Source organism: Rhincodon typus, chromosome 23, assembly GCF_021869965.1.
Source record: "Rhincodon typus isolate 14 chromosome 23, sRhiTyp1.1, whole genome shotgun sequence".
NCBI classification, from domain to species: domain Eukaryota; kingdom Metazoa; phylum Chordata; class Chondrichthyes; order Orectolobiformes; family Rhincodontidae; genus Rhincodon; species Rhincodon typus.
Genome location: NC_063354.1, coordinates 21,941,300 through 21,962,357, shown reverse-complemented (window position 1 = coordinate 21,962,357; position 21,058 = coordinate 21,941,300). Strand labels below are relative to the sequence as shown.

Sequence of the window (21,058 nt, the reverse complement as noted above, 5' to 3'; positions counted from 1 at the left end):
CTGCCACCTGCCTGCTTCCTCAACACTACCTGCCCCTCCAAATCTCTTTGTGTCATCTGCAAAATTAGCCACAGTGCCCTCAGTTTCTTCATCCAGTTCGTGAATGAATAACGTAATAGTTGTGGTCCCAACACACCCCTGTGGAATTCCACTTGTCACCAGCTGCCATCCTAGAAAAGACCCCTTCATGCCCTCACCCCCACTCTCTGCCTTGTCAGTCAGTCAATCCTCTATCCATGCCAGTACCTTGCCCCCAACATCATGATCTCTTATGTTATTTATCAGCCTCCTGTGTCCCTCAAGCCTACTCTCAATAAGATCCTGGTAGATCTGATTCTAACCTCAAATCCACATTCCCACCACTGACAACTTTTCACCCCTTGCTTTACAAGAATCTATCTACCTCTGCCTGTTCAAATACTGTGCTTCCAACTCATTTGAAGGAAAAGATCCAAAGACTCTGAACCCTGTAATAAAATTATTACCTTTAAATGGGCAACACCTTATTTATAAACAGTGACTCCATGCTTTAGATTCTTCAAGACAGGAAACAACTTCTCCACATCTATTCTATCAAGACCCCTCAGGAGTTTACACGTTTCAATCATGCGGCCTCTTCCTTTTCAAATCCTGTGGAGACAAGCCTAATCTGCCCAACTTTTCCTCATAAGACAACCCTTTCATCCCAGGTATTCATCTGGTGAACATTCTCTGAACTACTCTAATGTACTTACACTCTCTCTTAAATAAGGTGACCAATATTGTACATAGTACTCTAGATGTGGTCTCACCAATGTCCTGTATAACTGAAGCATAAATTCCCTACTTTTGAATTCAGTCCCTCACGTGATAAATGATAACACTCTGTTAGCTTTCCTAATTCATTGCCCTACCCACATACTGACTCTTTACGATTCAGACACCCGGATTCATTTGCATCTCCAAGCTTTTCAACCTCTCACTGCCTTTTTTTAAAACTCTTCCCGCCAAAATGGACAACTTCACATTTTCCCACAATGCACTCCTTTTGAGAAAACTTTGTACACTCATTTAATGTATCGTTTTTTTTTGTAGTCTTCTTATGTGCTCTTCACATCTTTCTTTCCTATCTAGCTTTGTATCATCAGCAAATTGGACAACTGTGTCTTCCGTATCTTCATCCAAGTATTTACACAAATTGTAAATAGTTGAGGTCTAGCTTGGGTCCTGTGACATACCATTTGTTACTTCTGCTAAGATGAAAAAGATTCACTCTGCCTACTCTTTGCTTCCTCCCAGCCAATTTTCTACCCCTATCAGGATGCTAACCCCTCCAACAGGAGTTTCACTTTTCATAATAACCCTTCATGTGGCACTTTATCAAATGCCTTCTGGGTAGTACATGCACTGATTCCCCTTTATTCACAGCACACAACTTACTCGAAAAGAGTTTCTATTTTAATTTGTATCTTCTTCACCGGTTCCCCATCTGTAGTTATCACAATTAACCAGAAATGTGAACAGTCTTGCTTCACTGATCCTTCCAGTCACTTGACAGGATTCTTTGAGCCTGTTATTTAGTTGCCCAAAGTAAAACATGACATATGGTCGGGGAAACAAAACAGCAGAGAAACCGAGCAGCTTAGGAACTGTTAGGAACAGAGTTCCAAGAGTTCCAGGATCTTGACCTAGTGACAGTGTTGGAATGGTGATATCGAACCAAGAGAATGGTGAGCGGCCTGGAGAGAAACTTGCAGGTGCCGGCGTTCTGATCCATCTACAGCTCTTGTCCTCCTATATGGCAGAGGTCACAGGTTTGCAAGCTGCGCTCAAAGAAATCTTGGTGAGTTTCTGCTGTGCATCTTGCAGTTGGTACTCACCACTGCCACTTTGACATGCGGTAAAGGGATTAATGTTTAAGGAACACCGGGAACACCTGCCAAATGTGTGGTTGGAGATATGGCTCGAGGATTGGGATCATCGGCATGAAAGGACCCAGAGAACCCATGACCATGGAATCACAGAATTCCTATTGTGTGGAAACAGGCCATTTGGCCCATCAAGTCTACAATGACTCTCCAAAGAGCATCCCAGCCCCCTACCTTATTGCCAGAAGCCTGCATTTAGAATGGCTAATCCATCTAACCTGCATATCCCTAAACAGTACAGACAATTTAGCATGGCCAATCCACCTAACCAGTACAACTTTGGACTGTGGGAAGAAGCACTGAAAAACCTAGTGGAAACCAACACAGGCACATGGAGAACATGCAAACTCCACACAGACAGTCGCCCGAGGGTGGAATCAAACCCGAGTCCCTGGCGCCGTGAGGCAGCAGTGCTAACCACTGAGCCACCGTGCCACCACCAGTGCCATGGAATTTCCTCAGCGCTCACTCATACTCATTGGTGAGTGATTGCTAACCATGACAGCTTTTCATAAGCAGCTGAGATGAAAATCGAGTAGATGACTCAATATCCTGGAAGAATTTCAAAAGCGTGCTAACTGCAGTTCAGAACAAGACAGAAACTAAATTAACATCTTATTAGATCATTAGCACACACGAATTTTGCAGATCGCATACTCCATGTGAACAACAGCTTGAGATGAAATGCAAGGATCATTTGTTGGCAATAATATGATACTTATAGTTCAATAATATTAAGAGGAAAATGCATTTTATTAAACCAATCCCCCGTTTAACTTCTGAACACAATTTCTTGGCATTGAGACTGGGCAGGAAACCTGCTCTCAATCTGCTTACCCAGTTACACAACAGCCAAAGTCTGAAAGGCACACAAGATTAGCTAAGGATGAGTCACCTCTTGATTTCCCTCCTTCTGTACCTCTTTACCTTGGCCACATCGGCAAGACTTAAATCGTCCACATTCAGGAACTTTCAGCTCATCAGAAACTCTGCCAATGATATTCCTATTTCCCTGCATTAAAATCTTTTTCCTTGTTTCCACATGCCATCATGGCTTTGACCCTCACCATCTCTGTAAAATGCTCCAGCCCTACAACTACCTCCCTACACACACAGGACATTTTTGTGGCTTCCTTTTCTGGCCTCATGTTCCAGCCTCACTTCACTTCACCAAAGATGTTTGTTACACCTTAGTCATCGAGATTTCATTCTGTGAAATTTCATCCATAAACCTCTCCGTTATTTTTTCGTAGCTTCCTTAAAACTGACATTTTTGAATAATTTTGTTTTTAATCTCGCCTCTTAATAACTCACTCTGCAGCTTAGCAGCCTTTTCTACATTAAAGGCACTATGTAAATGTATGTTAACCTAATGGTCGCTGTAAACTCACAAGGCCTGGCGTCCAATACAGCTACAATATTGGCATCTACCTGACAATGTGCAAAATTCCTCAGGCATAGCCTGTACACAAAAAGCAGGACAAACCTAACACAGCCAATTACTGAGCAAGCTACTCTCAATCATGAGCAAAGTGACAGGCAGGACGGAGGGCTCAGCAGGGGCTATTAACGTTTCCAGAACAGGTAGCTGGACAGAGAGTATGGAAAAGGTCAGGAATCTAGCTTCAGGCACAGCAGGTAAGGGGACAACTATGAGAAGGGGGGCAGTCAACACAAGACTGAGGGTGCTGTACTTAAAAGCGTGCAGTACACAAAACAAGGTAAGTGAGCTTGTAGCGCAGATTGAAATTGGCATGTTGTGGACATCACAGAGACCTGGCTGCAAGGGGATCAGGGCCGGGTACTAAGTATCCAAGGATACTATCGAAAGGACAGGTAGCTGGGCAGAGGGAGCAGGGTTGCCTTGTTAGTAAGAAACTAAATTAAATCAATAGCAAGAAGGTTTTTAGGGTCAGAAGATGTAAAATCCATTTGGATAGAGTTCAGGAACTGCAAAGGAAGAAAGATCCAGCAGAAAATAAATCAGGAAATAGAAAAGGCATGTAAGGAACACATTATTACCATAATCATGAGGGACCTCATTATGCCAGTGGACTAGGAAAAGCAGATCCTAACAAAAGGAATTTGTGCTATAAGAACATAACATAAGAACTAAGAGCAGGAGTAGGCCATCCGGCCCCTCGAGCCTGCCCTGCCATTTAATAAGATCATGGCTGATCTTTTTGAGACTCAGCTCCACTTACCCACCCACTCACCATAACCCTTAATTCCTTTACTGTTCAAAAATTTATCTAGCCTTGCCTTAAAAACATTCAGCGAGGTAGATTCAACGCTTCACTGGGGAGGGAATTCCACAGATTCACAACCCTTTGGATGAAGAAGTTCCTCCCGACCTCAGTCCTACATCTGCTTCCCTTTATTTTGAGGCGATGCCTTCTAGTCCTAGTTTCACCTGCTAGCGGAAACAACCTCCCTGCCTCCACCTTATCTATTCCCTTCATAATCTTATATGTTTCCATAAGATCTTCCCTCATTCTTCTGAATTCCAATCTACTCAGTCTCTCCTCATAATCCAACCCAACTCTGGAATCAACCAAGTGAAATTCCTCTGCACCCCCTCCAGTGCTAGTATAGCTCTTCTCAAGTAAGGAGACCAAAACTGCACACAGTACTCCAGGTGTGGCCTCACCAGGACCCTATACAGCTGCAGCATAGCCTCCCTGTTTTTAAACTCCATCCCTCTAGCAATGGCAGACAAAATTCCATTTGCCTTTTTAATTACCTGCTGCACCTGCAATCCTACTTTTAGCGATTCATGCACAAGGACACCCAAGTCCCTCTGCACAGCAGTGTGCTGCAATTTTTTATCATTTAAAACATAGTTCATTTTGCTGTTATTCCTACCAAAATGGACGACCTCACACTTATCAACATTGTACTCCATCTGCCAGACCTTTGCCCACTCACTTAGACTATCTGTATCCCTGTGTAGACTTTCAGTGTCTTCTGCACACTTTGCTCTACCTCTCACCTTAGTGTCATCTGCAAATTTTGACACACCACACTTAGTCCTCGACTCTAAACCATCTATGTATCTATATCAACGAGATGTTTTTTGGAGTAGGTTGTGGTAGGGACCACTAGGGAACAAGTATTTCTGGATGTGGTGATGTGTAATGGGACAAACATAATTTGGGACCTTCAGGTGAAGGTACCCCTAGAGGGTGGTGACCACAGTGCAATAGAATTCACCCTGCAGTTTGAGACAGAGAAGCTGGATTCAGGTATTACAAGTGAGTAAAGGTAACTACAAAATCATGAGGGTGGAGCTGGCCAGAGTTGATTAGAAAGGGAGACTAGCAAGGAAGACAGTGGAGCAGCAATGGCTGGAGTTTCCACGGTAACTAGGGAGGCGCAGCAGGAATTCATCCCAAGGAAGAAGAAATATATGAAGGGGAGGATGAGGCAACCATGGCTGTCAATGGAAATCAGGGACAGCATAAAAGCAAAGTATACAATGTGATGAAGATTAGTGGGAACCCAGAGGATTGAGAAGCATTTAAAAATCAGAGGATAACTAAAAAAGCAGTAAGGGGGTAAAGATGAAGTATAAGGGTAAGCTAGCTCTTGATGTGGAAATGCAAGGCAAAATAGGGCTGAGTCAGCACAGCTTCATCAAGGGGAGGTCATGCCTGACAAATCTGTTAGAATTCTTTGAGGACGTAACAATCAAGTTAGACAAAAGCGAGCCAATCGACCTGATCTATTTGGATCTCCAGAAGGCCTTTGACAAGGTACCACACAAAAGGCTGCTAAATAAGATAAGAGCCCACAGTGTTACGGGCAAGCTACTCATATGGATAGAGGATTGGCTGACGGCAAAAGCCACAGAGTGGGGATAATGGGGTTGATTTCAGGATAGCAACCGGAGACCAGTGGAGCTCTGCAGAGCTCCGTGTTGGGAACATACCTATTCACATTATACATTAACGATTTGGACGGTGGAACTGAGGGACGGGTAGAATCGAGGAAGCAGGGAGGCTGTAAAAGGAATTAGACAAGATAATCTTCAGGAAAAGAAGTGGCAGATGAAATACAATGTGGGAAAGTATGAGGTTATGCACTTTGGTAGGAAGAATACACACATAGAACATTTTCTAAATCGGGAAGAGGCTTGAAAATCTAAAGGGCAAAAGGACTTAGGAGTTCTAATTCAGGATTTTCTTAAGGTTTACTTGCAGGTTCAATGCGGAGTTAGGAAGGAAAATGCAATGTTAGCGGTCATTTCGAAAGGGGTACAACACAAAAGCAGAGATGTACTGCTGAGGATGTTTAAAGTTCTGGTCAGGCCGTATTTGGAATATTGTGAGCAGTTTAGGCCCCATATCTAAGAAACGGATGTGCTGGAGGGGGTCCAAAGGAGGTTTACAATGATCCAAAGAATGAAGGGCTTTTCGTGTGAGGAGTGGTTGAGGACTCTGGGTCTGTATTCAAGGAATTTTGAGGCATGAGAGGGGATCTGACTGAAACTTACAGAGTTCCAAGAGGCCTGGATAGGGTAGACATGAGATGATATTTCCACTAGGAGCAGAGACTAGGACCTGAGGGTATAGCCTCAGATTGAAGGAATGACCCTTTAGAACTGGGATGAGGAGGAATTTCTTTATCTCAAGGGTGGTTAATCTGTGGAACTCATGCTGCAGAAGATTGTGGAGGCCAAGTCATAGAGTGTCTTTAAGACAAAGATGGACAGGTCCTTGTTTAGTAAGGGGATCAAGGGTTACAGGGAGAAGACTGGAGAATGGGGTTGAGAAACAAATCAACCATGATTAAATGGCAGAACAGACCCGATGGGCCAAATGGCCTAATTCCGCTCCTATATCTAATGGGTTTGTAGATAGTGCTGTCACTTGCTCAGCAATAATCTGCTCACCGACACTCAGTTTGCAGTCTGCCAAAGCCATTCTGCTCCTGATCTCATTTGGTTCAAACATTGATAAAAGAGCTTAACACACACAGTGAGGTAGCAGTGATTGCCCTTAACATCGAGGCAGCATTTCAACAGGTGTGGCATCAGCAGCCCTCGCAAAACTGAAGTCAATTAGAGTGGAGGGAAAAATTTCCACTGGTTGGAGCCATGGATAACACAAAGAAAGATGGCTGTGGTTGTTCGAGGTCAATCATCTCAGTCCCATGACATAACTGCAGCATTCCCTCGGGGTAGATATTTTCTAATGAACCTGTTCAGAGATGTTAGTACACACCATACGAGCATGTGGGACTTGAATCCAGGCCCCCTAGCTCAGTGGTATTCCCTCAGGGTAGTGTCCAAGGCCCAACCATCTTCAGCTGCTTCATCAGAAACATGCCTATGATTATAAAAGTTAGAACTGGGGATGTTCATTGATGGCTGCACAATGTTCAGCATCATTCACAACTCCTCAGATACTGAAGCAGTCCATGTCATCATGCAACAAGACCTGGACAATATTCAAGTTTGATCTGATAAGTAGCAAGTAATATTTACACACAAGGTGCCACGCAATGGCCATCTAAATGGAGAATGGAGAATCCAACCATCTCCCCTTGACATTCAATAGTTTAACCTCACTGAATACCCCACTATTAACATCCTGGGGGTTACCACTGACCAAGAACTAAACTGGATTCAACCATATAAATACCGTGGCTACAGAAGTAGGTCAGAGTTTGGGGACTATGTAGTGAATAACTCCACTCTTGACCTGCTCAAACTCTGTCTATCATCTAGAATGCAAAAGTGAGGAGTGTGATGAATGAGTACAGCTGAACACTTGAAGCTCAGCACCAGTCAGGATAACACAGTGTGGTTTAGTGACACCCATTTCACTACCTTCAACATTCACTCCCTCGACTACCAATGTACAATGTGAAAGTGTGCCTGGGTGGTATATTTTTAGTATAACTTGACCATCGCAGATTATTTTCATATTATAAGCTCTGGAGCAAGCCAATAAGGTCAGGACATGATTTTTTAATAACACTGAACCAAAGAAACAATTCTGAACTCTTTATTCTTTAGTTACTGTCTGATTAACTATTACTATATACTTAACACCAGCCAAAAGCAGATGATGGAGGTCTTGTGGTACAGTAGTAACACTTCTGGCTCAGAGGCAGAGACCCTAGGTTCACATCCCATTCCAGGACTTGATGACAATGGGGGATGTATTCCTAATGTGGTCAAACCTGATTCTCAACCTCTTAATCCCTCTGACATGACTGTGGCACAAAGTTAGTGCAGCAGTGTCTCCTAGTCAGTCAATTTAGTCAGAGTGGTGTCCCACAAGCTACAGCCTCTGGGAACAGGCTGCTGGCCTATTTCAGGAAAATTCTGCTTTTGAAACAGACGCTCAATTAAAATTCAGGAGTGGCAGCAACGTGCACCATCTACAAGGTGCACAGCAGAAACTCACCTAGGCTTGTTTGACAGCACCTTCCAAACCCATGACCTCTACCACCTAAAAGGCAAGGGGACCAGATGAGTGATTGTGACTTGCTAGTTCCCCTCCAAGCCACAGACCAACCTGACAGGATCTTCGCCACATCTTCATTGTCATTGGGTTAAAACCCAGGAACTTCCTTCCTAACAGCACTCTGAATGTATCCACACCACAAGGACTGCAGCAGCTCAAGGTGACAGCTTACCATCATCTTCTCAAGACCAACTAAGGATGGGCAATAAATGCTGGTCTAGCCAGCGATGCTCACATCCCGCAAATAAATAAATATTTTAGAATCTAAACCCCCTTGCACGTGACAATTACATTCTCCCTCTGCCCAAACAGCACTGTCCCATCAGCATCTTTTACTAGCTTATTAAGTGTCAATAAAATACAGATCACTTTACTCACACTCAATTCATTTTCGATGTTAACCAACCATCCATCAAACTGAAAACAGTGGGTAATCAGCACGAGCTTATCAGCCAACGCACGAAATGACTCCTCATTCTCTAAGAAAGTCTCACAGATTCTAGCTCCATCTTTCCATTCTGTGATGAATGTCCCTGAAACCAAAAACAGCTGAATAAAAAAATCAAAATTTTCCACCCATTAAAAATAACTGCCTGTTGTATAGAAATATCCATTGGGGAAGATCTCTGTGACGACATTAATTTGAGCACCAAAACAAGCAGAAAAGCATTCTTATTCCTCCATGAGGAACAGAATGTTTCTATAAAACACTTTTTCGAAAGTCAAAAAACTAGACTGAATGCCACACAGGAGATCTCGGTACAGATAAGAGAGCCAGTCAACAATATTTACCAGACACTGGAAAAAAAAGAGCTTCCAGCTCTGTGACGGAACCTTTGAAATGACTCAAAAATAGCATTCTAATTCTTAGAAGAAAGCAGTTAAGTTACATTATTTCCCAGAAGAGGATAAACAAACTTCCAATCCACACCATCAGAAGCTTTCTTTGTCAATGAAAATGTATTCATATTGAACATATAGAAAGCCTTTTGCCATAGTGAAGCATGAAATGTACTTAGTTCTTAAATAAATCATATGTACCTAGAATAGCAACACCATGCTTATGTGCAGCATTGGTCCAGCAGACGGGTGGGATGGTCACCATATGGTGACTGAAATAGACAAAGATGTCGATATATAACCAGTGGTAAAAGACAAAAGGATTCTCCTCATGCATGCCTTGTATGAACCTGAAAAGCAAAGTGATAAGTTAGAGAATTATGGTGCAGAATCTCCCAGAGTAAAGAGTGACTGAGAGAGGTCCAAACAAGAGTGCACACTTTAAGAATGTATTCTGTACCATCTCTCTTTATCCATAATCAAAACCAAAAATAAACGATGCTCTGACTTACCATTATTGCTGATCGTTCAAGATTCTAACACAAATTCCTGTTTGCAGAATCCAACTAGTGGTGCCATTCAGAGCGAAAGAGAGAGAAATCACGGGTGCCTGTACTGCTCCTGGACCAGATCCCCAGTCCCCTCTGACTCAAGCACCTCACCACTGGAGTCTTGCAATACCCTGCTAAATCCAAGGCATGCACTGGGCTAAATGCAACATTGAAAGATTTGGATTTACAACTTGCATTAATCTGCTGAATACAATCACACTTGGTATTGCAAGACTCCAGTGGTGAGGTGACACCTCAAAATGGGCACCCGTGTGTTTGGGATTTTAATTTCTCCTCTAGTATTTTGACTGCCATTCAGCAGACTGCTAAATATGGGGATCGTGCACCATTAGTTAAATGACAAGACAGATTCATGAAAAAAACAGCATAATAGGTGCAAAGACATTTGAAGCATTATGGTCACATCCAAAGTGCTCCACTGACAAACCCTCTGACATATCAGGTAAGATCTCACTTTACTGTCTATTCTTCACAAGGCAGTTTGTCTCGGGGCTAAGGCTCCAACTGCAGCCATTTCGGAGCTGCTGTCTTACTGGAATTCCCCATCTCACCTCCACAAGCCAATGAGACATCCACTATCATGGTAAAACTTCCACCTTCCATGTGTATAACCAACAACATTAAACCACAAAAGGAATTTAAAGTTGTCTCGTATAGGTGGGGAGTTTCTGCTGTTGATGGTCTAGCCAAATTTTAAAACAGCAACAATGCAAAACCAGGTAAAGAAGTTCAAAAATATTTAAAGAAGGCTTTTATATGATTTGCAACTTGACAAATCTCCAATCTCCCTTCAAATAATCCTTTGCTCCAATGAGATGACAGAATTGTAAACATAGATTTTGTTGCCTCTCAATATTTGCCACATTTTAATGCATCACACGGGTGCTCCTCCTTCAGGTGATATGACTTTCTTCAATAGTGGAAATCCAATTCAATGTGATCATTTGTGGCTTGGAAGGAATTAAAAAGATTTGATCGCAATCCACTATGCTATAAAGAGATAATTTAAAAACAGACACTTTTGAGTCCTGGGTAAAGTCGTCATAGATTTTATTCAAAGAAGATGACTTTTCCCTGGTTGCCTAGGATAGCTACTCTGCCACTACAAGAGTTTCAGCACAGTTTATAATTCTCAGTTTAGTGTAGGGCCCCCTCTTATCTCAATCTCAATCTCAGCCTGATTTCCATGGCAACTCAACCTTCAGTATTCCCTTATCTCTGTGGTCTGTATAGCAATGGATAATTGTTACAACTTGTACTTTTCACTAGGTTCCCACAGGAATGGAAACATGTCCCATTCTTTCTCACAATATTGGCTATATTTCCCATCATGCTTCAACAGAATGCTCATAGCTACATTTGTCTACCCTAAGCAATTAATGAGCATTTAAGTATCAATGTTAATCAATTGCCTCACTTCAAAAGCATATTTTCACCTTAGTTTAATGTACAGCACATTTAAAAATTCAAATATAAATATATATAACAACAGTTTGCATTTCCAATTACATAAAAAGAAATGTTGAGCATTCTGCTTTAAATAATGACATTGAAATGGATAATATTAAATCCTTAATGACTGGATCAACACTGTCATAACTAATACAAATTCACCAAATTGTGTCAGAAAGGAGAATGTCGTGCCACGTTCCATGGTATAAAAGGCAAAACTGTGAATCACTTGTCATTATTCTTTTCCATTGAGACCTGTCTCACACTTAAAGTAAAACTGTTAAAGATATCGATCAGTCACCATGCTATGCAGAGAAAACCTACCTGTCATTCAAGTAGCCGCCAGCCATATCATGACAGACCAGTGTCCTTGGCCGATTACACTGCATAGGTGGCTGTCGTGGAGCCAGGGGGATAACAGCTTTGTTAAAATGCTCATCTTGAAGAAAAGGCTGCCACGATTTCAGTTCCTCAAGTGATGAGATATAAAAGCTGATTGGTGCACTGGTGTCAGGGTCGTAACAGCGGCCTGCATTCAACAAAGAACCATAAACAATAAACAGTCTTATCTCCCATTGACACATGACACTGAACCTTGGGAAACACGGTAATGATTTGGAAAAATTCACATCAAAGCCTGGATAAAGCAGCTGACTGGTTTGCTGTCCTTAAACCAGAGTTCAAACCTTAATGAGACAAGATGATAGTTTCTTCTCTCAATTGGATATAATGTCACTTCAGGATGAATTGAACAGATTCCACTTAAAAAAAAACACACTTAACCTTTCATGACCTTTAATTAACCTAAAATTCAGGAAAGATAATAATTCAAATAATGAGAAGTTGAGTAATCCACAATACAGGAAAATTCATTCTCATCAGTCTGCCATCTAAATTTTAATTATGAAAGTTTCCGGTCCTCTGATCAGAGAATACTGCCCTCAATTATTTAGGCCAAGGCCATTCTGTAATGTTTACCTGAGATATATGTATGCTAGCATATACTTAATATGGTCAACCACACTATCCCCCTTTTCCCACTGTCTAGCTCAGTGGGATGAACGTTGTTTAGTTCCAACCTATCCAATATGAGGCAGACTATCTCTACTGATGACTTCTCTTCCCACTCCCAGCTGATTATCTCCTGATTTCCCCAAGGACTCCTCTTCCATCTGAACCCATTTACCATTTTGTCTTCCTTCTAGATAGTCATCTCTTGGCTCAATCATTCCAGTGATCTTTACCCAACCTCCTACCTTGTATAATCATCAGCTCATGCAAAACACTGCTAAACATATCCCACAATGCACCAAGTCCTGGTCATCTGACACCCTTATTGTTGCTGAATAACATTGGTTTCTCCTGCTTCAACATTCCCAATTGTGTTTTCCTTGTGTTTAAGTCATTTCATGGCTTTTGTCCCCATCTTCTTGAGTCTTTTTTTTTCCTCTGTCCCTTTACCCCATAAGCATCAAGCTCTGGCATCCCTTACCTACATTCCTCTTTCCTCTCCTTCTCCCTTAATATCCAACTCTTTATCATCCACTCAATATACAGTTATTTCTGATGATGCTGCTGTGAAGTTTCTTGTGCAATTCTTCCACTTTGAAAGAAGTCTTACAAGTCCTTAGTTGGTGAAATATTAGATTTGAAAGAACATCATCTTCCCCAGAATGTACACAGAAAAACAAGTCATAAAAACAAACAAACCTACTCCACCATTCAAGAAGATCATTGCTGATCTACTGTTTGTCTCAACCCTACCTTCCATCCTGCTCCCAATAAGCCTTGACACCACTACTTTTCAAAAGTCTGAATGTATTTAAGGTCAAGAATGACAACAATTCAGCCTCCATTGTTCTCTGACACACAGAATTTCAAGGATTTGCAACACTTGGAGAAGAGATTCCACCTAATTGCTGTGTTAAAAAGGGACCCCTTATTGTGAAACTGTGGCACCTTTCTTCTATATTCACCACACAAGGAAGCGACCTTTCAGCATCTACCCTGATAAGCCCCTCCGAATTATATATCTCAAACAAAATCAAACCAAGGCTCTATCTGTGCAGAGAGGAAAGCATTAATTTTTTCAAGTTGATAAGTAGAGATTCACCAAGAAAGAGAATGGTGAGGTGGAAAAAATGTAGGCATAATCTTCCTAGACCCTGAGTAACGTGGGCAATGGCTAAAAATCTGGGAGAATCATGTGAGAAGTTGAGTGAGGTCTCTTTCAATGTCAAGAGCAACAAATCACAATTTTTAACAGAAATCCAAATGTTGAGACAAGATTCATGTTAATGAGCAGTGAGAGGCCTATTAATGGGGATTATTACTCCTGACCCCTTATTACTATCTAATCCTGCCTCAGTAACAGGATGGTCCCATGAGATAGAAACTAGACGCCGAGAATTCCCAACATGAAAGTCTGAGCAGGTACCTGGTGACTCCAGCTCACATGGTGGAACTTGGGATGCTGCAGAAGAGGAGGCACACTGATAGATAGTCACCAACACCATGGTGTTAATATCCAGCATGATGATGGACATCACCAAAATGTAGCTAAGGGGACTCGGGGAGTAAGGAAGACAGTTCGAGGTGGTGGGTGGGAACATTTGGAGGCTCAGTCAAGTTGGGGCTATCCAAGGTAGAAAGGGGCATGGGGCTTTCGGGCTAGGGGAGGGACACCTGACTACCAGAATGAGGCTAATACTCATGGAGTACAATGCAACCTACGTTGCCTTGCCTGCTCTGCTGATTGCTAATTGTGGCCTATGCATGGAAAATAGCTGTGAGCACACCCAAAGTGGGCAGTGTCACTGTCTACTTGATGGCCAAAAATGCACGTTTCACTTCTGCACAACAGGACCTTCAAGGGGTATTTGCATCAATAATACACCTGAAGAGTGTATATTCACATAATTTGCACTCTGTCATCGTGCATGTGAAATATATGCAGCATCCTGGTGTGTGAGGTCCACTGCTAGTCAAAGACAATGTCGACCATATCGTTAGTCCTTGCTAATTATAGATGGACATTTCTGTGAGGCAGAAGAAATCAGAGAGAGCCTTAAAAGAGGCATGTGTGGGCCACAGTACACACAGAATTAATGCAAGACATCACTGCATGCACAGGAGCATGGAACTGATAACATCTGTACCTGAACTGTAAGTATAATGGAAGGCCCTCTTGCATGCAATGATGTTGGAATTGTGGCAGCTCCTAGGGTACTGGACATAAACCTCTAGGAAGTGGATTGGGTGATCATGAACACAGATCATTTGCACATTGACGGAATGGCATCTTTTTCCATAGACAAACTCCACTGAGTTGTCATATATGGTTTTATAAATTCATTTACAGGATGGGCATTTTGTGAGCCATGTGAGGCTGGGGGAGAAGTGTGCATAGTGCGTGCAGAGTTTCGACTGCACAGCTATCTATCTGCCACATGACCAATGGGTAGTGATTGAAATAAGGTCCATGTCAAGCGCCAAATCAATCAATACATGGCCCTCCTTGCCAGAATATTCAACGTCCATTCATTTGTAAGGTGTGACTGGGGACTATGCTAATTGCTAAGAACCTGTTCCGTTCCTTATGTTCCTACACAGGGTCAGTACAGGCGCAACTGATGGATCCAGCCGCAGCAGGGGTTACTATTGCTGCTGCTGTGATGCAACAAAGACAAGGGAGAGAAGAGGAACAGCTGCATCAAAAACCCTAGGACCAGCAGGAACCTGCCCCAGAAGCCTCATGGCTTCCACATGAGGAGGTTACAGCTGAAGGGCCCTCAGTGGGGGCCAGGGTCCTCAATGCCATTTCCTCCAAGTTAGTGAGATGCAGCATCGGTGCTGACTGAGGGGGTCCCAGAAAGCTGTGACTGAGCCATGCTCACTGGTGGAACAGGTTGTGCAACCTGAAGGGGTGGGTAGCCTCCTATCTCAGAGCTGTCAAGGTGACGGGTGGTTTGAACTTTTAAGTTCCTGGCTCCTTCCACGAAGCCACTGGGGTTCTGTGTGAGATCTCTCAATCAGGCACTCACAAACATATTGAAACTGTGAATGCTGCAATTTGTGCCAGATCGTACTACTTCTTCTCATTTCCCCAGGACAAGGTCAGTGCTGCAGCCTGGGCAGTAGGATTCAACAACAAATCTGACATCCCCAGTCACAGGACACCGTTGACTGTGCACAGATCACGTAAAGAACACCATTACGGGGAGGCAATGCCCTGTGATAATATCACTAGACTAATCTCCAGAGACCCAAGAAATGGTGTGGGGACCCGGGTTCAAATCCTGCTATGGCAGATGGTGGAATTTGAATTCAATAATAATCCGGAATTGAGAATCTAATGGTGACCATGAAACCATCGCTGATTTGTCAGGAAAGAAGCCATCCGGTTCATTAATGTCCTTTAGGGAAGGAAACTGCCATCTTTACCTGGTCTGGCTACATGTGACTTTAGACACAGAGCAATGCGATTGACTTGTAACTGCTCTATGGGCAATTAGGGATGGACAATAAATGCTGCCCTAGCCATAAAAGTAATAGCCACATCCTGTAAATGAATTTATAAAACTATATATGATGACTCAGTGGAGTTAATCTATGGAAAAGGATGCCATTCCATCAATGTGCAAATGATCTGTAATCATGATCACCCAATCCACTTCCTAGAGGTTTATGTCCAGTACCCTAGGAGCTGCCACGATTCCAACATCCTTGAGAACTCTCATATTCCTGCTGTGTTTGAGAGTCCAGACATTTTAACAGGATAGTTACTGGGGGCTAACGACTATCCTCTGTGACAGATTATTCCATGGCAGAGGATTATCCCATGAGGCAGAACAGATAGACTGGAGCCCAGAGACATGGTGAAGCAGATAATAGGCCTGCTAGACATGAGCTTCTGCTGCTTGGACAGGTTGGCTGGGGCCCTGCAATATACCCTGGACATGGTGTGCCACATAATCCCAGCATCTGTGCTCTGCACAAGTGGAGTGGGCAACATGAGGAGGTGATGGATGCTGGAGAACTGGAAGAGTGGCAGCAGTTTTCCAAGGAGGAAAATGAAGACATTCAGCAGGAGGAACATCACTTTCTACATGAAAGAGCACAGCTGTGTCGGACACAACAAACCAAACAGAACTTAATTGACACTTGGTTCCAGTAGGTGAGAGCTGGTTGCAGTGACCAATCATTTACTTCAGAGTACTAACTATTCTATATGCAAGCAGTTTGCTCATATTCTGGGAGAGAAATGAAGCTTCTGTTTGTTTGATTTCTGTTTGCTTTTGCTATTTGTAAATAAAACTTACTCTTTTGAAGCATTTGGAGTCTTCCCTGTGAATGCTGGATATGCTGTGCTACAGTGGGCACTGGAGAAAGAGTAGCAGAGACTTAGAGAAGGCTGAATGATGAGATGTGGCAAAGGTCCAGTGGCCTGGTACTTAAACAGCCATAGGCGTGGGAATGTGCAGTAGTGTGCGCTAGGAGGTGTCAGCCATGCCACCAATATGCCGTGAGAAGTGCTGGATTGTGGCTGTTGTGGCACCACGTTGACAGAAAATGGGCAACTCCTGACTGGGTGCACAGCCAAGATTCAAAGATGGCACTAGCACCAGGGGCGACAGGTTGTAGATATCCCGACAGCGCCAAATTCTTGGTAATCGTAGAATCAGGCCAGCATCAGATGACAGAAGCTCCATCGATGCATGGGGTGGGTAGTTTATGAGGTGGTTTTGTGAGAAAACCCTGAAAAACTCACCAGCCCTCATGGAACTTAACGAAAACGGCACCAAGCCAAAGTATGGTAATATTCAAACGTGTTAAGAGTCTAAATATAGACCAAAAGAACTGTGGATGCTGTAAATCAGGAACAAAAACAAAGTTGCTGGAAAAGCTCAGCAGGTCTGGCAGCATCTGTGAAGGGAAAAACAGAGTTAATGTTTCAGGTCTGGTGACCCTTCCTCAGAACTGATAGCGGCTGGGAAAACGTCAGTTTAAGAGTCTAAATGTTTGTTAAGTCCCTAACTGAAAGATGAGGAGCTTTTCCTTGTGCTTACACTGAGCTTACACCAAGTTCCTTCTGAGGAAGGGTCACCGGACCTGAAACATTAACTCTGATTTTTTCCTTTACAGATGCTGCCAGACCTGCTGAGCCTATCTAGCAACTTCTGTTTTTGTTCCTGATTTACAGCATCCGCAGTTCTTTTGGTTTTTATTTGCTTGGAACAATGTCAGGGGCAGAGGACAAAGAGGCCAGAAGGAGAGTGAGATGGAGAATTAAAATGGCAAGCAACTGGAAACTCAGGTCATCTGTGCAGTCTGAACTAAGATGCTCAGGGAAGCAATAACTCAATCTGTGTGGTCTCCCGCTGCACCCAATGTAAAGGAGAATACAGTTATTAGATTGAAATAAAGTTGGACATTCTGGGCGCATCCCAATTCAAACAACTCATTTTCCACACTTTGAACAATAATGACCTGCTTGACAGCACATCAAAAAATCGTTTTATACACCACAACATAAAAGAATTGGCATCATAGTTTGGAAGGAAATTAAAGGTTCCCTCATTCCAACCAATGCTCAAAAACAAAGTGTCATATCTCCAGAGATAGTAAGAACTGCAGATGTTGGAGTCAGAGATAACACAGCAGGCCAGGCAGCATCATAGGAGCATGAAGGTTGACATTTCGGATCGGGACCCTTCTTCAGAAATGGGGGAGGGGGGAGGGGGAAGGGAGCTCAGAAATAAATAGAGAAGAGGGGTGGGGCTGGGGAAGGTAGGTGGGATGGTGATAGGTGAGTGCAGGTAGGGAGTGGTGGGGATTGGTCAGTGTGGTAGGAGAAGCGGATAAGTGGGAGAGAAGATGGACAGGTTGTGTCAGGTCAAGGAGGCAGGGATGAAAGGGAAGGTTGGTCATGGGGAGAATTTTGAAACTCCATATCTCCAGTCAGTTCTGGGTGATAACGGCTCACACCAAATACAAAACAATGAAACATTTTCAAGAACTAACATCTGATGCATTGCCTGCAGTCCCACTGACTGAGCTTGCTGTAGTTATAGGTACTCACCAGGGAGTTGAGGTGCATCGTACTGAATTGTGTGATCAACTTGATGCTCCACTGGACACGCTCGAGCATCAGTGAGACTGTAAAATAGACATTAATGCAAGACAACATTAAATCCTGTAATCCTGTTTGATGTACTTAAAACGGTGCAGAATCAAATGTGGCATTCAAATAAAAAGCAATGTCCAACTATTTCCAGTTTTACAATGAGTATAATTAAGTTGCATGTTACATCCACTAAGCGAAGGCAACAGAGTTGTTATGAGAAGAAAAACCTCTCCAAGGATGTTCAAGTTGTAAGAGAAGTTTCAGCAAGTTGTTTCTTGAACTCAACAGCAGACATTTTCCATCAACTATCATCCTTTTTACAAAAAAATTAGGATATCAGACAATAGTTAACAATTTTGGCATTAAACATGCAAAACTAAATTACAGTGATGCAAAACTGCCATTACACTGTGCACCAGCACCTGTGCTGCAAAATTAAGTGCAGGCTAACTATTAATGCAGTGAGGCAAGGAAGATTCAAAGTTCAATTCCCCTTCTACACAGCATCATCAATATTATTTAGAGATAGTAGGAACTGCAGATGCTGGAGAATCCGAGACAACAAGGTGCAGAGCTGGATCAACACAGCAGGCCAAGCAGCATCATAGGAGCAGAAAGGCTGACGTTTCGGGCCTAGACCCTTGATGAACTGCAATTGCTAGCAAGAAAAATAAATATTTGGACCCCAATTGCAAAATGCAAGGATGCTGTTGCCAAGCAAAAGTAGGTCAGGAGGCTTGGTGATGTTGCCAACATATTTGCTGTCAAGGTTCACAAATGAACAAGTGGTCACTTGGTCAGGACACCAGAGGGCAGCCCGACCCAAGGAAATTTACTCGAGCGCATCACAGGAGAAAGTGATGGGTGGAATAGCAAGGTTTTATTTACTGAAAAATACTCTGGGCCTACAAAGCAAAGTTACAGTAGGATTAAAAGTGATTAATTACTAGTTTCCACAATGTATGTGGAGTTTCAAACGGAAACCATCTGTCGCAATTTTGTGACAGGGTTCTAGACATATGAACATCTTAACTGCTCGCTTTAGGACTTGGCTCCTGCTGGTTTTCCTGAGACTTTATTGCTGCTAACGGTGAGCTACTGGTTTTAGAAAAATAGAAAACATTATAACCATGTAAAATATACCACCCAAATGCAGATTATTAAAATCCCTGTTTCAAGTCTGCATTTCTTAGCATCCTAAGTTTTTTTTTGTTGTGGTTTTCTACCAACATTTACCATTGCGAGTCGCTACACCAATTCTTCAACAAGTTTCATTGCAAGAGGACAGCCTGAGCAATGGGCATGACGGAAAGAGGTACAAATAGAAAAGTGGGGCGGGAAATAAAGGTGGAGAGGAGAGGATGTGCAAAACATTTCGTTAAAAATTCACAGACAGAAGCTGCAGGCATGGACTGAGCCAGAGAATCTCAGATCCACTGCAACATCAGGGCGATGTGTCCGTTCCGTTTACTCACTCATTGCTCCTCCTGCTGTCACCTACAGTCAAGGTGGAGCTATCTGCCTCATCCTCCGTTGCCCTCTCCCCCCCAGACCCAGACCCAGACCCAGACTGGGACCTCTTCCTCCTACTTGTCTCCATCAAACTGTCGTGTTGCCAATTCTAACGGCAGCTCTTTGAGCACAAACCACACCAAACAACCTCGAAACGCGTTTCTTGCAGCCAACTCTTGGCGGAGCTGCCTGGTTGAAATCTGCTTAAGTGAAAATCGACCAGCACTAACTTTAGAGTCTGTTTTGGATGGGGATTTAGCGGCAAGCGCTGCCTATGCCATTGTTGAAACCTTCTGATCTTGCACTTTACAAAGACCCAGACTCTGCAGTTGCGGCGATGTTACAATTTAAGCGGCGAAGCCGATTACTCTCAATCATTTGCTACTTTGATGTTTCCGCAGCCCTAATCGAGGACATTTAGATAATAATATAAATGCGGAGAGATGGTCTCGTTAGCCTGGCAAACTCTCCAGAATCTGCAGCAATTTAGACTGGTCGCTGGGTCAAAATCCAGGATACTGTTATTTTAGGGACAATAGATTTTTTTTAAAAAACTTTTTTGTTCGTTGATGGTCGTTAGTTGAGAGAGAATTGGGCATGGGCAAAAAAGCTTTGACTGATGGTGAAAAATCAGCTAATCGTCTGTTAAAGAATCTCTTCCCTTTCTGTTTGGTGAACGGAGGGCGTGAAGGTGATGGGCCTTGTGAGAAAATCTCCAGCTATATGTTCACTCAGAGTTGTAAATTGCAAATTTGTGAATTCCTACTTTGGTGTATATAGAGATAATATATTATTATGCATTCAGTCTTTTTTTCAGCAGTTAAATTTACCAATTTTACCAATTTACCAATTTAACAAGTACAGTTATCCCTCGTAGCAAGATTCAACATCTACCAAGGCATAGACTTCATGATCTGAATATGGTAACTTACAGATTATGGAGCTTATACACGTTCCCAGATTGTAAATTCACAAACACATCATAGCTATGCTCTGTTTTAGATTATTGTAGTCAGATCTTAATGCCATTAAGATGACAAATACTGCATCAGCAATGATACCCACATCAGATCAAAGTTTTAGAATTCTAATTCCCAACTCTTAATAAGAGTAGCTGTTGATTTTGCCACATACCTTCAGCTGAGCTGCAACTATTACAGCATTTTTTGACAG

General features: G+C 42.7%; 1 protein-coding gene across 1 annotated transcript in view; it reads right to left on the bottom strand.

Annotated features, from left to right (window-relative positions):
• engase (endo-beta-N-acetylglucosaminidase) overlaps nt 1–19,979 on the bottom strand; it is a 60,032-nt gene extending 40,053 nt beyond the window's left edge. Inside the window, exons 1-5 of the mRNA XM_048610903.1 lie at nt 19,849–19,979; nt 18,329–18,405; nt 11,572–11,776; nt 9,425–9,573; nt 8,762–8,916 (exon numbers count right to left, since the gene is read on the bottom strand). Of these exons, the coding sequence (XP_048466860.1) occupies nt 8,762–8,916; nt 9,425–9,573; nt 11,572–11,776; nt 18,329–18,405; nt 19,849–19,973 (711 nt within the window). The 5' untranslated portion in view covers nt 19,974–19,979. The remainder of the gene's footprint in view (nt 1–8,761; nt 8,917–9,424; nt 9,574–11,571; nt 11,777–18,328; nt 18,406–19,848) is intronic.
• Between the last annotated feature and the right edge of the window lie 1,079 nt (nt 19,980–21,058).